Below are 15,983 nucleotides of genomic sequence, written 5' to 3'. Positions count from 1 at the left end.
CACATTTCAGGCTCTGTTGACGCAGTAAGTCGTCAGAGAACAGAGAACTTTCAGAAGAAGAACTTTGGATGCTGTAGCTCCTCTGAAAAAGAGAGCTTTAAATCAGAAGTGTCTGACTCCGTGGTATAACTCACAAACTCCCATGATGCACTGTTTCTTTCTCTTTTTGCTCTGTATGCACCACTCTGCATTTAATCATTAGTGATCGATCTCTGCTCCCCTCCACAGCATGTCTTTTTCCTGGTTCTCTCCCTCAGCCTCAACCAGTCCCAGCAGAAGACTGCCCCTCCCTGAGCCTGGTTCTGCTGGAGGTTTCTTCCTGTTAAAAGGGAGTTTTTCCTTCCCACTGTAGCCAAGTGCTTGCTCACAGGGGGTCGTTTTGACCGTTGGGGTTTTACATAATTATTGTATGGCCTTGCAGGAATTGGTCTAAAAAACATTATTTTCAATGAGACGTGTTGCTTTTTAGAGGTGTCAGAAGCGTCGTGTCAAAAGCGACGCTTCTGACGGGAGCGCGCATTGCCGCTTATCGGCAGGCTGAAGTTCAACCCAATCTTTTTTTTTTTAATTGAACAAAAGAAAAATCATAAGTTCAACCCAATCCAACTTTCGACACTCTGAGCTGTGACGTAGCTTCGCGCTGTCCAATAGGAACGACGTGTCGGTCCAAAACATGGAAGACTAGTGGCAGAAACCACTGATCTGTACAAAACAGAAACGTGTCACAGGACTGCTCATTTATACAGCAGTTTTCTGAAGAAAAATCCTTGGAAATGTTTGTTGTTGTTTTTTTACCTCAAAATTTCTGATTACTGTTAAAAAAAGTTTAGAACACTTGGAATTAAAATAGCTAAATCAATAAATGGTTCTTTAGAAACCTTTCATCTGTAAATTAAACTCACCTGTTATTTCAGATTAGATAATATCTTGTTTAACATGAGGAACCTCGGACATTTATTTTTAGACAAATAAAATAACATGGAAATTTGTAAATTTTTTAAGTCTGTAGATTATTACTTGATTGTTCAAGCTACCTCAAGGAGAAGTGCACTGTTTAAGTGATAAATAATAAAATAAGGTGATTAAAATGAAAATATTATATATTTAGCATTTGTTCATTGTTCATTCAGTTTTTTAAGTATCGGATCGGGACTCGTTATCGGCAGATGCTCAAAATCAGATGACTCGGAATCAGATCGGAGCCAAAAAAACCTGATCGGGACATCCCTAATGAGGACATTAATGAGGACACAACAAGCCCTATTATTCCAGGTATTTGGAATAAAATGCTCAAAACAACAGACACAGATTGCGGCCACATCGAGCGGCGTCTGAATGTCCAATGCTGAGGATGGAAGTGGGGTGAGACACTCAGCCAAAACTACATTTTACACACAAGGCAAGTTTCCCACCAACTGATCAACATCACGCTGAGTAGCTGGAATCAGTTAATCAGTGAAATCATCTGGTGGAGTGGGTGGTTGCAAAGAAAACCTGCACTGTCTTGGCCCTTTGTGGAATCAGTTTGTGACGTCTGATGTAGGTAGTTGGCATTTTATTCCTGAGACACTGATTATGGTCCGTTCCTGTACCTAGATGAATGGATTTTGCGTTCTACTCTCAGGAAGTTGTTTGGCAGTTTTGTATAAAATGTAGGAATATGATGTCATTGTTAAAGTTCTGTGTTCTACACTGGACTGGTCATATTGTACACAGTAATATCAAAACACAGTACTACCTGATTTCTATTTATTTATTGGGTTCATGAAGAGCACCAACTCTGGAGGGCGATATTGTATTGTGTCATAATGTGGTGCAGAATTATGTCCCAGCTACACTGTAAACTTGGCAAAAGTTGGCAGAACTAAAAAAAAAAATAAAAAAAAAAAATAACTGTGAACCTTAATGTTTTTAAGTTTATGTACTTGAAAGCAACATTTTATTGGAACTTAAATATTTTAAGTATGTGCCACAAATAGATATTGATTTCAGCTAAATTAACAAAACTCAATAATTTTTTTTTATTATTGTTTTAACATCATCATAGGGGAATCTGGAGCCTATCTGAGCTGTCATTGGACACCCAGTATACACCCAGGACAGGACACCAGTCTATTGCAGTTTTATTTAAAATAAAATTTAGTCAAAGAAAAGTCTAATATAGAAGTCAATTTATTTTTGTTTTTATTTGGGGCTACAAATAGTGTAGAAAGTTGAAGATATGCCTACTATTCTTCTGTCTAAATGTCCATATTATGTAGCGGTTTAGGTTTGGCTGGACTTTGTGCCAGGACTCCTTCACCATTTATGATATGGTCTTTGGGACTATGATGATTTGGTGGCATTTTTTTGCGGCTGGAAATAGACAGTGTTCCATTATCAATGAATGCTTTTGGAATTGGTGCTGCTTTGCTTCCACACTGACACTGAGGAACTAACAAACACGTGTACTAGAGGTGGGCGGATTGATCCTAATATTGATAATATCGATACCAACACTGGTATTGATATTGAACGATCCTCATGTAAAAAGATCAATACTCAAGCTTTTTTTCTTTCCCGCACGCACTGATTGCTGCGGACGCAGATTCATCAAAGTCTACTCTCTGTCTGTAAGAGCAGCGCTGCGCTGTGTCACACAACACGGAGCAGCGCACCCCCCCCAGTCTTTTGTTGTTGCACCGTCACGTGGCTCAGCGGCGCCAGCCAACAGCCATGCAGGTAGGCTCAGCCTGGCCCGCCCAACAAAAATGTTGATTGTGATAATAAAGTATTTTGCTGTCACGTACGATGTTTAGCAAAATTCTATCCTAGGTCTTTTGGATCCTTTGAATCTACGTATGAAGCTTAAATATGAAAAAGTATTGGAATCAGTATCGATAGCGACGATACTGGGCCTGTATTTACTTGGTATCGGATCAATACCAAAATTCCCGATATCGCCCACCTCTAACGTGTACAGCCTTTGGAAAATCTGCATGATCTTTTAACAAATGCTGCAGGTCAAATCAGAGAGCTCCAAATCTGATGACTGGTGAACTTCACTAACAGCATGATGTACTGATTGTATCGCGCTCACCAACTTGTTTGAGTTGATGAATCTGAACATGCAGGTGAACAGATACAGCTTGGACAAAGTAATCATAAAGGGGACTGTGGAGAACATCATTCCTGTGACTGAAGCAGAGGATCAGGCTGTAAGAGAGACAGAGGAGAATGGAGTGAGCACCAAAGTGGAACATTTTCAAGTCCAACTTCAGGAAGGAACCATCCTAAAAGCTCGCCAGGTTATACTGGCGACAGGTCCGACTCGTGCTCAAATGGCAAACATCCCCACCTGGGTGACAAACATTGGAGAGAGTTACCCAGAAGAGCGACTCCAGCACACTGTGCACCTCATGCACCATCTGCCAACTGCTCAGAGAATTCTTGCAGAAAAAGCTTGCCAGAAGCAGAAAGAGACTTCCCCTGCACATGGTAAGTCACATTTCTTATGAATCCTTTCAAAAATAATAAATGTTAGAGAGACACCCTTTACAGGTCCACATCTTGAAAGATTTTGAGCCCAACCAAGAAGAAACCACAACTGAATTCATGTAATGCTTTATTTTCAACATAATCCCCATTTTAAGTCCACCCACTTTTTCCTGTGTCGCTGCAGTTTCTTCAATTCAATTCAATTCAAATTTATTTATATAGCACATTTAAAACAGAGCTGCAGCTGACCAAAGTGCTTCACAATAATAGTAATACAAAAGTGTAAAATATTAACAAAGGAAAAGAATAAAAATAAATAAAAAATCTAAAAATACAGAGCAAAGCATATACCACTTAGCCAGTGTTGAAAGCCAGGGAGAAGAGATGGGTTTTCAGTCTGGATTTAAACTGTCCCACTTACTCTGAGGACCTGACAGTCAGCAGAAGATCGTTCCAGAGTCGTGGTGCTGCGACAGAAAAGGCTCTATCACCTCTAGATTTAAGCCTGGCTTTAGGAACAGCCAGGAGAAGTTGGTCAGCTGACTTCAGAGCCCTATGTGGAGTGTACGGCTGCAAGAGCTCACTCAGATACATTGGGCCTATACAGTGCAGATACTTAAAACAATCAGCAAAACTTTATATTTAACACGAAAACTGACAGGGAGCCAGTGTAAGGTGCAGAGCACAGGGGTGATGTGCTCATGCTTCTTTATTTTAGTTAAAAGGTGGGCTGCAGCATTCTGTACACTCTGCAGGCGCTGCAGGGAGCGCTGGTCCAGCCCATGTAGAGAGCATTACAATAATCCAGACATGATGTTATAAATGCATGGATAGCTCTTTCAAAATCAGCTAGAGTAAAATAAGATTTAATCTTGGAAAGAGTCCTCAGCTGAAAAAAGCTGGCCCTGATAACAGAGCTGATGTGCTTATCAAATCTGAACACTGGGTCAACTATCACCCCTAGATTTTTTACAAAAGGGCGGCAAAAAGTGGACAGAGGACCAATAACACTGTCTTTGTTGTGTGGGCCGCTGAAGAGGAGGTACTGCTGGCCCACCACCAGAAGGCGCCCTGCCTGAAGTGTGGGCTTCAGGCACGAGAGGGCGCTGCCGCCTCAGGAACAAGCCATGGTGACAGCTGTCACCCATCATCCGTGACAGCTGTCACTAATCATCACATCTGGTATAAAAGCAGGAAGACACCTCCACCAAACTGCCGAGATATCATCTTCATCTGGAGGTAATACTCTCAGCCTTTTGTGATTTATAAATCTGTTATTGTGAGTGTTTGCAGGAGAACCAGTCGTTTTTGCGGAGGCTGTGCAAGACGGCGCTCCTTTTCATCTGAGACCGCTGCAACGTGTTTAGTGAGAGGTGGAGGTGGCATTCCCACCATTGTTACTGGGTGTTCACACACCCACCCTTTGACTGTCTTTTGCTTTCTGCCAGCAGTACCAGATCCGACACGCCGGGAAGGTGGCCACCTGGGGACTCCGGGACTTGGCGGCTCCAGTATTCCTCGGGTTCAGGTGGCGGTGGAAATCGTGTGGTTCCGGTTCGTTTCCAGACGGCGTCTCCTATCGTCGAGCTTGCCCACACGACACCTTTATTAATTGACTGTTGCACATTCTGAATCTGCTGTGTTTGGTTGTGACATTCACAACAGTAAAGTGTTATAATTTGACTCCTTCCATTGTCCGGTCATTTACGCCCCCTGTTGTGGGTCCGTGTCACTACACTTTCCCAACAGTCTTGTCCTTGTAGAGGGTTACTTTGCCCGAACACTAAAATCTCAGTTTTATTTTTATTAAGATTCAGAAAATCAGCTCTCATCCAGACTTGTACATCATTCAGACAGTCCTGTAGTATTTTTACAGCATCCTGGGTATCACAGGAAATTACAGGAAGGTAAATCTGAATGTCGTCTGCAAAACAATGAAAACAAACTTTGTGCTATTTAAAAACAGACCCAAGAGGGATCATGTACAAAGCAAAGAGAAGCGGTACTAAAATTGAGCCCTGGGGCACGCCATATTTAAGAGGAGACACAGAGGAAGAGTACTATCCTACATTAACAGAAAAACTTCTGTTGGAAAGATAGGACCGAAACCAATGTAGTGCTGAACCCTTAATAGCTATGTGCGTCTCGAGGCGAGTCACAAGGACACTGTGGTCCACTGTGTCAAAGGCTGCAGATAAATCTAAAAGCAGAAGAACAGCAGAATTCCCTGCATCAACAGTTAAAAGAAGGTCATTAAAAACTTTTAAAAGGGCTGTTTCAGTGCTGTGTCTTAATTTAAAACCAGATTGAAACTTCTCCCCTATTTCATTAAGATCCAGAAAAGCCAACTGGTCATAGACAGCTTTCTCTAAGACTTTAGACACAAATGGCAATTTAGAGATCGGTCTATAGTTGGACAACACATTTGGGTCAAGATTGTTCTTTTTGATGAGCGGCTGGACTACAGCATGTTTAAGAGCTGACGGAAAACAGCCACTTGATAGAGAAGCGTTCACAAGTTCAGCAATGTATGGACCAATACACTGACAATCATCTTTAAACAAATGACCTGGAACAATGTCCAAAGTACAGGAAGAAGACTTAAGATGATTAACAATTTTAGTCAGCTCACAAATAAATACAAGATTAAAACAATCAAAAACAGCATGACACACGGATGGATCTGCTGACTCCACCTCAGATACAGGAGATGATCTAAGATCAGAGATTTTATCTCTGAAATAAGAGAGAAAATCTTCACAAAGGCTGACACCGGCCTGTGTCATCTGCCGCTTGCAGCACCTCGGCTCAAAAAGGGCACAGCAATATTGCTCGCACGAGGATTAATGAGCGAATTCAGTGTTAAAAAGCACCTGAGGTTTATGACAGTTTGAGGACACAAGATCTGACATGAATCTAGTTTTAGCAGCTTTAACTGCTCTCTGATACTCAGACAGTCTGTCCCTCAGTATTTGCAAGGAAACGTGAAGATTATCTTTTGTCGCTCAGCACGCCTAAGAGCGCCTGAGTTCACGAGTGCGCTCGTTTAACCAAGGCTGTGCCGTGGGCTTTAGGTGCTTCAGCCGCAAAGGAGCCACAGAGTCCCAAGCCTTTGTGCACGCACCATTAAAATAAGAAAGGAGTTCATCGGGAGTTGCGTTATCTGAGTCGTTTCTATACATTTCATGAAAAGCATCAGAAAACACATGCAGGGGGGTAAAAGCTAGGAGAAAGGTGGAGACTCACCGACTTGGAGCCAGGTCTCTGTGAGCAGCATTATATCCAGTTTACGCGATGTAAAGAAGTCTTCAATAAAACGTTTTGTTAGCTAGCGATCTAGCATTCAACAAGCCAAGGCGTAATGACACACTTTCACAGACCCGCGAGGAGCAGCAGCACAGCGGCCGGAGGGCGCCAAAATCCTTTCTGCTCTGGGTGTGAAATGTTTAGTTATTCCTCGGCCTCCTTTAGCAGTAATGGTACTTGTAATAAGTGTAGCTTATTCGTACCTTTGGAGGCCAGGCTGGGCGAATTGGAGACTCGGCTCCGCACCGTGGAAAATTCTACAGCTAGCCAGGCCCCTGTAGTCGGTGCAGACCAAGGCAGCTTAGCCGCCGTTAGTTTCCCTCTGGCAGATCCCGAGCAGCCGGGAAAGCAGGCCGACTGGGTGACTGTGAGGAGGAAGCGTAGTTCTAAACAGAAGCCCCGTGTACACCGCCAACCAGTTCACATTTCTAACCGTTTTTCCGCACTCGACGACACACCCGCCGAGGATCAAACTCTGGTTATTGGTGACTCTGTTTTGAGAAATGTGAAGTTAGCGACACCAGCAACCATAGTCAATTGTCTTCCAGGGGCCAGAGCAGGCGACACTGAAGGAAATTTGAAACTGCTGGCTAAGGCCAAGCGTAAATTTGGTAAGATTGTAATTCACGTCGGCAGTAATGACACCCGGTTACGCCAATCGGAGGTCACTAAAATTAACATTGAATCGGTGTGTAACTTTGCAAAAACAATGTCGGACTCTGTAGTTTTCTCTGGGAGTGACATGTTTAGCTGCATGTTCTCCTTGAATTGCTGGCTGTCTGAGTGGTGTCCAAAAAATGAGGTGAGCTTCATAGATAATTGGCAAAGCTTCTGGGGAAAACCTGGTCTTGTTATGAGAGACGGCATCCATCCCACTTTGGATGGAGCAGCTCTCATTTCTAGAAATCTGGCCAATTTTCTTAAATCCTCCAAACCGTGCCTATCCAGGGTTGGGACCAGGAAGCAGAGTTGTAGTCTTACACACCTCTCTGCAGCTTCTCTCCCCTGCCATCCCCTCATTACCCCATCCCCGTAGAGACGGTGCCTGCTCCCAGACCACCAACAACCAGCAAAAATCTATTTAAGCATAAAAATTCTAAAAGAAAAAATAATATAGCACCTTCAACTGCACCACAGACTAAAACAGTTAAATGTGGTCTATTAAACATTAGGTCTCTCTCTTCTAAGTCCCTGTTAGTAAATGATATAATAATTGATCAACATATTGATTTATTCTGCCTTACAGAAACCTGGTTACAGCAGGATGAATATGTTAGTTTAAATGAGTCAACACCCCCGAGTCACACTAACTGCCAGAATGCTCGTAGCAGGGGCCGAGGTGGAGGATTAGCAGCAATCTTTCATTCCAGCTTATTAATTAATCAAAAACCCAGACAGAGCTTTAATTCATTTGAAAGCTTGACTCTTAGTCTTGTCCATCCAAATTGGAAGTTCCAAAAACCAGTTTTATTTGTTATTATCTATCGTCCACCTGGTCATTACTGTGAGTTTCTCTGTGAATTTTCAGACCTTTTGTCTGACTTAGTGCTTAGCTCAGATAAGATAATTATAGTGGGCGATTTTAACATCCGCACAGATGCTGAGAATGACAGCCTCAACACTGCATTTAATCTATTATTAGACTCAATTGGCTTTGCTCAAAATGTAAATGAGTCCACCCACCACTTTAATCATATCTTAGATCTTGTTCTGACTTATGGTATGGAAATTGAAGACTTAACAGTATTCCCTGAAAACTCCCTTCTGTCTGATCATTTCTTAATAACATTTACATTTACTCTGATGGACTACCCAGCAGTGGGGAATAAGTTTCATTACACTAGAAGTCTTTCAGAAAGCACTGCAACTAGGTTTAAGCATATGATTCCTTCTAATGCCATATACAACACAGTGCAGAGTAGCTACCTAAACTCTGTAAGTGAGATAGAGTATCTCGTCAGTAGTTTTACATCCTCATTGAAGACAACTTTGGATGCTGTAGCTCCTCAGAAAAAGAGAGCTTTAAATCAGAAGTGCCTGACTCCGTGGTATAACTCACAAACTTGCAGCTTAATGCAGATAACCCGTAAGTTGGAGAGGAAATGACGTCTCAGTAATTTAGAAGATCTTCACTTAGCCTGGAAAAAGAGTCTGTTGCTCTATAAAAAAGCCCTCCATAAAGCTAGGACATCTTACTACTCATCACTAATTGAAGAAAATAAGAACAACCCCAGGTTTCTTTTCAGCACTGTAGCCAGGCTGACAAAGAGTCAGAGCTCTATTGAGCTGAGTATTCCTTTAACTTTAACTAGTAGTGACTTCATGACTTTCTTTGCTAATAAAATTTTAACTATTAGAGAAAAAATTACTCATAACCATCCCAAAGACATATCGTTATCTTTGGCTGCTTTCAGTGATGCCGGTATTTGGTTAGACTCTTTCTCTCCGATTGTTCTGTCTGAGTTATTTTCATTAGTTACTTCATCCAAACCATCAACATGTCTATTAGACCCCATTCCTACCAGGCTGCTCAAGGAAGCCCTACCATTATTTAATACTTCGATCTTAAATATGATCAATCTATCTTTATTACTTGGCTATGTACCACAGGCTTTTAAGGTGGCAGTAATTAAACCATTACTTAAAAAGCCATCACTTGACCCAGCTATCTTAGCTAATTATAGGCCAATCTCCAACCTTCCTTTTCTCTCAAAAATTCTTGAAAGGGTAGCTGTAAAACAGCTAACTGATCATCTGCAGAGGAATGGTCTATTTGAAGAGTTTCAGTCAGGTTTTAGAATTCATCATAGTACAGAAACAGCATTAGTGAAGGTTACAAATGATCTTCTTATGGCCTCAGACAGTGGACTCATCTCTGTGCTTGTTCTGTTAGACCTCAGTGCTGCTTTTGATGCTGTTGACCATAAAATTTTATTACAGAGATTATAGCATGCCATAGGGATTAAAGGCACTGCGCTACGGTGGTTTGAATCATATTTATCTAATAGATTACAATTTGTTCATGTAAATGGGGAATGTTCTTCACAGATTAAGGTTAATTATGGAGTTCCACAAGGGTCTGTGGTAGGACCAATTTTATTCACTTTATACATGCTTCCCTTAGGCAGTATTATTAGACGGCATTGCTTAAATTTTCATTGTTACGCAGATGATACCCAGCTTTATCTATCCATGAAGCCAGAGGACACACACCAATTAGCTAAACTGCAGGATTGTCTTACAGACATAAAGACATGGATGACCTCTAATTTCCTGCTTTTAAACTCAGATAAAACTGAAGTTATTGTACTTGGCCCCACAAATCTTAGAAACATGGTGTCTAACCAGATCCTTACTCTGGATGGCATTACCCTGACCTCTAGTAATACTGTGAGAAATCTTGGAGTCATTTTTGATCAGGATATGTCATTCAATGCGCATATTAAACAAATATGTAGGACTGCTTTTTTGCATTTACGCAATATCTTTAAAATTAGAAATGTCTTGTCTCAGAGTGATGCTGAAAAACTAATTCATGCATTTATTTCCTCTAGGCTGGACTATTGTAATTCATTATTATCAGGTTGTCCTAAAAGTTCCCTGAAAAGCCTTCAGTTAATTCAAAATGCTGCAGCTACAGTACTAACGGGGACTAGAAGGAGAGAGCATATCTCACCCATATTGTCCTCTCTTCATTGGCTTCCTGTTAATTCTAGAATAGAATTTAAAATTCTTCTTCTTACTTATAAGGTTTTGAATAATCAGGTCCCATCTTATCTTAGGGACCTCATAGTACCATTTGACCCCAATAGAGCGCTTCGCTCTCAGACTGCAGGCTTACTTGTAGTTCCTAGGGTTTGTAAGAGTAGAATGGGAGGCAGAGCCTTCAGCTTTCAGGCTCCTCTCCTGTGGAACCAGCTCCTTTCTTTCCTTTTTGCTAAAGCTTATAGTTAGGGCTGGATCAGGTGACCCTGAACCATCCCTTAGTTATGCTGCTATAGACTTAGACTGCTGGGGGGTTCCCATGATGCACTGAGTGTTTCTTTCTCTTTTTGCTCTGTATGCACCACTCTGCATTTAATCATTAGTGATTGATCTCTGCTCCCCTCCACAGCATGTCTTTTTCCTGGTTCTCTCCCTCAGCCCCAACCAGTCCCAGCAGAAGACTGCCCCTCCCTGAGCCTGGTTCTGCTGGAGGTTTCTTCCTGTTAAAAGGGAGTTTTTCCTTCCCACTGTCGCCAAGTGCTTGCTCACAGAGGGTCGTTTTGACTGTTGGGGTTTTTACGTAATTATTGTATGGCCTTGCCTTACAATATAAAGCGCCTTGGGGCAACTGTTTGTTGTGATTTGGCGCTATATAAATAAAATTGATTGATTGATTGATAATGCACCAGACCAGCTAGACCCGAACCACGGGTTCCTGGAGAGCCGCCTCTGTGCTCCTCGCTGGCTCCGCGGCTCTCTGGCTTTTTTTTTTTTTTTTTGGCAGCTTTAAACACACAAAACTTTAAGTTTGTCCATTTATTTCTGCAAAAGCGCTCTTTTGCGCGCGCGCTGCTGTTGTCCTTTCATGGACAGCCGTCTCTCTGCTCTTTCTAAGTGGCTTCCTTTCCACCCGTGGCTTCCTGGCTTTATTTTTTCCCTGGCTTTAAGCACTATCATTTTTACAACGTGAATCCACTTCAACTTTGTGTTCGTCCGTTTATTTCTGCAAAAGCGCTCTTTTGCGCGCGCGCTGCTGTTGTCCTTTCATGGACAGCCGTCTCTCTGCTCTTTCTAAGTGGCTTCCTTTCCATCCGTGGCTTGCTGGCTTTATTTTTTCCCTGGCTTTAAACACAATCATTTTTACAAGTGAATCCACTTCTGACTTTGTGTTCGTCCGTTTATTTCTGCAAAAGCGCTCTTTTGCGCGTGGTGCCATTCTGCATACAGAATGAGGTGGCCGTTTTATTATATACACCTGTGGATCATTTTCAAGATATATATATTTCTTTATTTCTTCCGCAGCTTACAAGTCACCATGATACAACTTTTAACTTGTGTTATGTCTTCAAAATTGGTCTTTTGCGCACTTTCCACCTGTTTTGCCGCACAGCTCCTGCTCTTAGCTGCTCCACTGGAGTTATTATCTTCCATGGCTTTAAACACACATCCACTTTCACGCAGTCACCCAAATTTTAACTTTGTGTTCGTCCAATATTGACTGAAATATCACTCTTTTGTGAGCTGGCGTTCTGCCTACGAGGTCTGTCAATAAAGTATAGGTCCTTTTTATTTTTTTCAAAAACTATATGGATTTCATTCATATGTTTTTACGTCAGACATGCTTGAACCCTCGTGCGCATGCGTGAGTTTTTCCACACCTGTCGGTGACGTCATTCGCCTGTGAGCACTCCTTGTGGGAGGAGTCGTCCAGCCCCTCGTCGAAATTCCTTTGTCTGAGAAGTTGCTGAGAGACTGGCGCTTTGTTTGATCAAAATTTTTTCTAAACCTGTGAGGCACTTCGAAGTGGACACGGTTCAAAAAATTAAGCTGGTTTTCGGTGAAAATTTTAACGGCTGATGAGAGATTTTGAGGTGATACTGTCGCTTTAAGGACTTCCCACGGTGCGAGACGTCGCGCAGCGCTCTCAGGCGCCATCGTCAGCCTGTTTCAAGCTGAAAACCTCCACATTTCAGGCTCTATTGATCAGGACGTCGTGAGAGAACAGAGTAGTTTCAGAAGAAGTCGGTTTCAGCATTTTATCCGGATATTCCACTGTTAAAGGAGATTTTTTTAATGAAAGATGTGCGGACGGATTGCAGCGTTGGCTCGCAGCCGCTGCGACGCTCCGCCACAGGAAAAACACCTCTGTTGGAAGCCTTAAGGACAAGTTTGAACATGTCCAGCTGTTAAACAATTTCTCATATACTCACTCCACTGAAAGCCATCAAAAGCCACCTGGATTTTACAAATGGTTATCAACACGGAGGTGCTGGGTCGCTTCCTCTGCGTGAAGACAGGTGAGCGCAGCAGGTAAGCAGGTACAGAGCTCAAAGGAGGAGGGAGTCTGGATGTTTGGTCCCCAAAACTGTTATTTAAAACCAGCTCGTGACAAAGTTTGAGATCAATGAGTGCCTGGTGATCATACACTAGCAATCCAGTGATGCTTTCACACAGAATACATGCCCGTATATAGAGGGGGTTCAGGGGGTTCAACCGACCCCCCCCCCCCCCGAGAATTCTGCTGACTTTTTTCTGCTGATTTTTTTCTGATCTGGATATCAACGTTATGTATTTTCTTTTCATTGATAATAAGCAACAAGCACTAACTGTTACACAGCTATTATCACACACCCTCAAGTTTCAATTTCCTCTGCCAGAGTAATCCCTTAAGTGATGAAAGGGGAAACTGCTAGATAAACTTTTCCCATGGGGGTTGAGAATTTTTGCTCCCTGGTCCCTATCCTCCTGTTATGTGTCGGACGCAGCCCGGAGAACCGACCAGCGTTTGAAGGACCCAGTATAAAATAAGCAGAGCACGGTACAAAGGATAACAGAGTTTAATGAACATAACAGTGCTGTGAAAAAATATAAAAGTGCGCGGTCTGGCGTGGTGGTTTTGCGGTGCGCTCCCAGCAGCGCCAACGGTCCGGAGCCAGAACCAATTCGGACCCAAGGACCCCGCCGACACCCCCCAGGTGGCCGCAACAAACCGAGTCTGTGAAAGAAGGAATCATTATGTGAGTCCACACTCAACACACAGAGAGAACGCTCAAAGGTGCACAAACAGCAAACACTTCCTGGCTTAATTACTAATCAGCTTCCCACCCTGCAGGCATGGAACATCCAGTTCACAAAACTCCACTGCAGTGGAAGCTGATTACACGACCAACATACAGCTCAATATACTAAGGTGTGAGGGACACCACATTTACTGACTGTATAAATGTTAGTCACAAAATCTAACGTACCTCAGGAAGTGTGCTGACGAGTGTGAGACCTCACCCCCTCCTCTTTCACAGACCGTGCATCAAACCTGGACATTCTCTGCATCCACTGATGATGAGATGGCTCCCGAGACGACGATCTCACCCGTCTGGTCACAAGGTCGAGTCTCTGGCAAATACACACTGTGTACTCCAGTCTTAAATGCCACCATGTTCCAATCCATGTAGATGCACCACAGCTGTGAGTCCTGATGAGCCGCAGGTGATCAGCCTCAGGTGATCAGGGTGAGGTCCTGATAAACTCAGCTACACAGCCACTCAGTCCCAAATGCAAGCCACCTGGAAGGAAAAACAAAAGACAGGACAGAAAACAGAAACAAAAGGCAGCCAGGCCCCCCCAGCCACACAACACCTCCTCTGATATCAAACAGATTAGTAGGCTTGTAAATACCCATGTAGACACACAATTACATTTGTCTGGTTTGTAAAAACATGTTTGTATGTATAAGCTGAGAAATAAAGGGAGCTTCTCCTTCCTGTTGCAAATACTGTAAAGGTGCAAATATTCGCGTGGGATTTATTATGCGAATTTCGCGAGTTAAACTAGGTCGCCAAATTAAATACCACTATTTTAATACATAACGTACATATACGTACATATTCATAATGTAAATGCGAATATTAATACCGCTAAATACGAGGTCTGTTAGAAAACTATCTGACCTTTTTATTTTTTGCAAAAACTATATGGATTTGAATCATGTGCGCTTGCATCAGCCAAGCTTGAACCTTCGTGCACATGCGTGAGTTTTTTCATGCCTGTCGGTTGTGTCATTCGCAACCGACAGGCAGGTATGAAGTTTGCATTAATGTTATCTTGGTTCTTCCTGAGTGGTTCTTAAGGCCAATCCCAAGCAAGGACTATTTGTATATAAAAATGTATTTACTAAAATGATACATTTGGGTTTCAAATGAAATTTATGTAGCTTTTTACCCCTCGAAATCCTCAAAAAGCTTCTGCTTCGGGGGGCTTCGCCCCCCTGAGCCCCCCACAAGGGCGTTGTCCCTTGACCCCACCAGGGGCCCTGCAGCCCACTGGACCCCCAACTCAAGGATTTGAACCCCCCCCTTTCACATTCCTATATACGGCCCTGGAATAGATAACAATACAGCAATAACCAACAGAAAACGCAGAGCAGGTAGACGACTGCCAGTACACGCTGGCGCCATCTTTTCCTCCATCACCAATAATGAACGACAATGTTCGCATTTTGCACAGCGTTGGTGATCTTAATAACGCTGTCACACAACGTCTTATCCTGGAGCTCAAGGAAGTCATAAACTGCAGATATGACATCATTATAAGTATTATAATGTAAAAAATGTAATATTTTTATTTTTGAAGAGCAGTAAAATCAGATAATGAATATTATCTTTTCATTTAAATTTTAAAATTTAGGTCACTGTGCCACACGAGCACATTGACAGTGATCAACAGGTGTATGGTACCAAACACTAAAATATCCATAAAAGGCCCCCCGGCGTTGGCTGCAGTCTCTCCGCGATCCTTCACTGGAATTATAACTGTTAATGAACATGTTTTGCCATCCCCTCATAAACAGACTTAATTCATTCACTTTCCACAACTGGATTAATTTTGTGCTGTATTTGTTCTGTGTGCCCATTGTGTGTAGTATGTAATTCAGGGCAACGTGTCATGGTAGTTGGTGGGGGTCTGACCAGCGCTCATGTCATCTCAATTGCCCTGCAGCAAGGTGCCAGTCATGTGACATGGGTCATGCGAAAGCATCTCCAGGTACATTGACCATTTTTAAGTACATGCAAGCAATACCAGATACACACTGGACCTGATTTCTCTCCAACACATGTATCCGTCTTCTTTGCTTCTTCTGTAGCTAAAACAGTTTGATATGGGTGATGTGGAGAGCCTAGTGGGTCGGTACGCCCATTTGGAGCATGGTATAAAGATGGATGGCCAAGCCTACCTGCGACAGTTCTACAATGAAAGGAGTCTTCATAAACGACTGGCTATGGTTCGCCAAGCAAGGAAAGGAGGGGCAGTCACCCCAGAGGCCTACACTCAACTCCAACCATTTATACTGAGTGGACACGTGGACATTAAGACATGCTCTCAGGTAAAGTACAAATACATGTACAAATGTACAAATATATTTTTTTTTAATTACACTTTTTAATCCTCTGTGTGCTTCTTACCCTGTATGCTGCTATACAATGCTGCTGGAACCTCAA

At 42.6% G+C, this 15,983-nt stretch overlaps 1 protein-coding gene across 1 annotated transcript in view; it reads left to right on the top strand.

The window, feature by feature from the left end:
• zgc:113276 (uncharacterized protein LOC553748 homolog) overlaps positions 1-15,983 on the top strand; it is a 35,719-nt gene that overhangs the window by 13,603 nt on the left and 6,133 nt on the right. Inside the window, exons 5-7 of the mRNA XM_034163746.1 lie at positions 3,114-3,477; positions 15,407-15,528; positions 15,629-15,868. Of these exons, the coding sequence (XP_034019637.1) occupies positions 3,114-3,477; positions 15,407-15,528; positions 15,629-15,868 (726 nt within the window). The remainder of the gene's footprint in view (positions 1-3,113; positions 3,478-15,406; positions 15,529-15,628; positions 15,869-15,983) is intronic.

The sequence above is a fragment of the Thalassophryne amazonica genome, chromosome 2, assembly GCF_902500255.1.
Source record: "Thalassophryne amazonica chromosome 2, fThaAma1.1, whole genome shotgun sequence".
Taxonomy (NCBI): domain Eukaryota; kingdom Metazoa; phylum Chordata; class Actinopteri; order Batrachoidiformes; family Batrachoididae; genus Thalassophryne; species Thalassophryne amazonica.
This window is presented reverse-complemented; position numbering and strand designations above follow the sequence as displayed.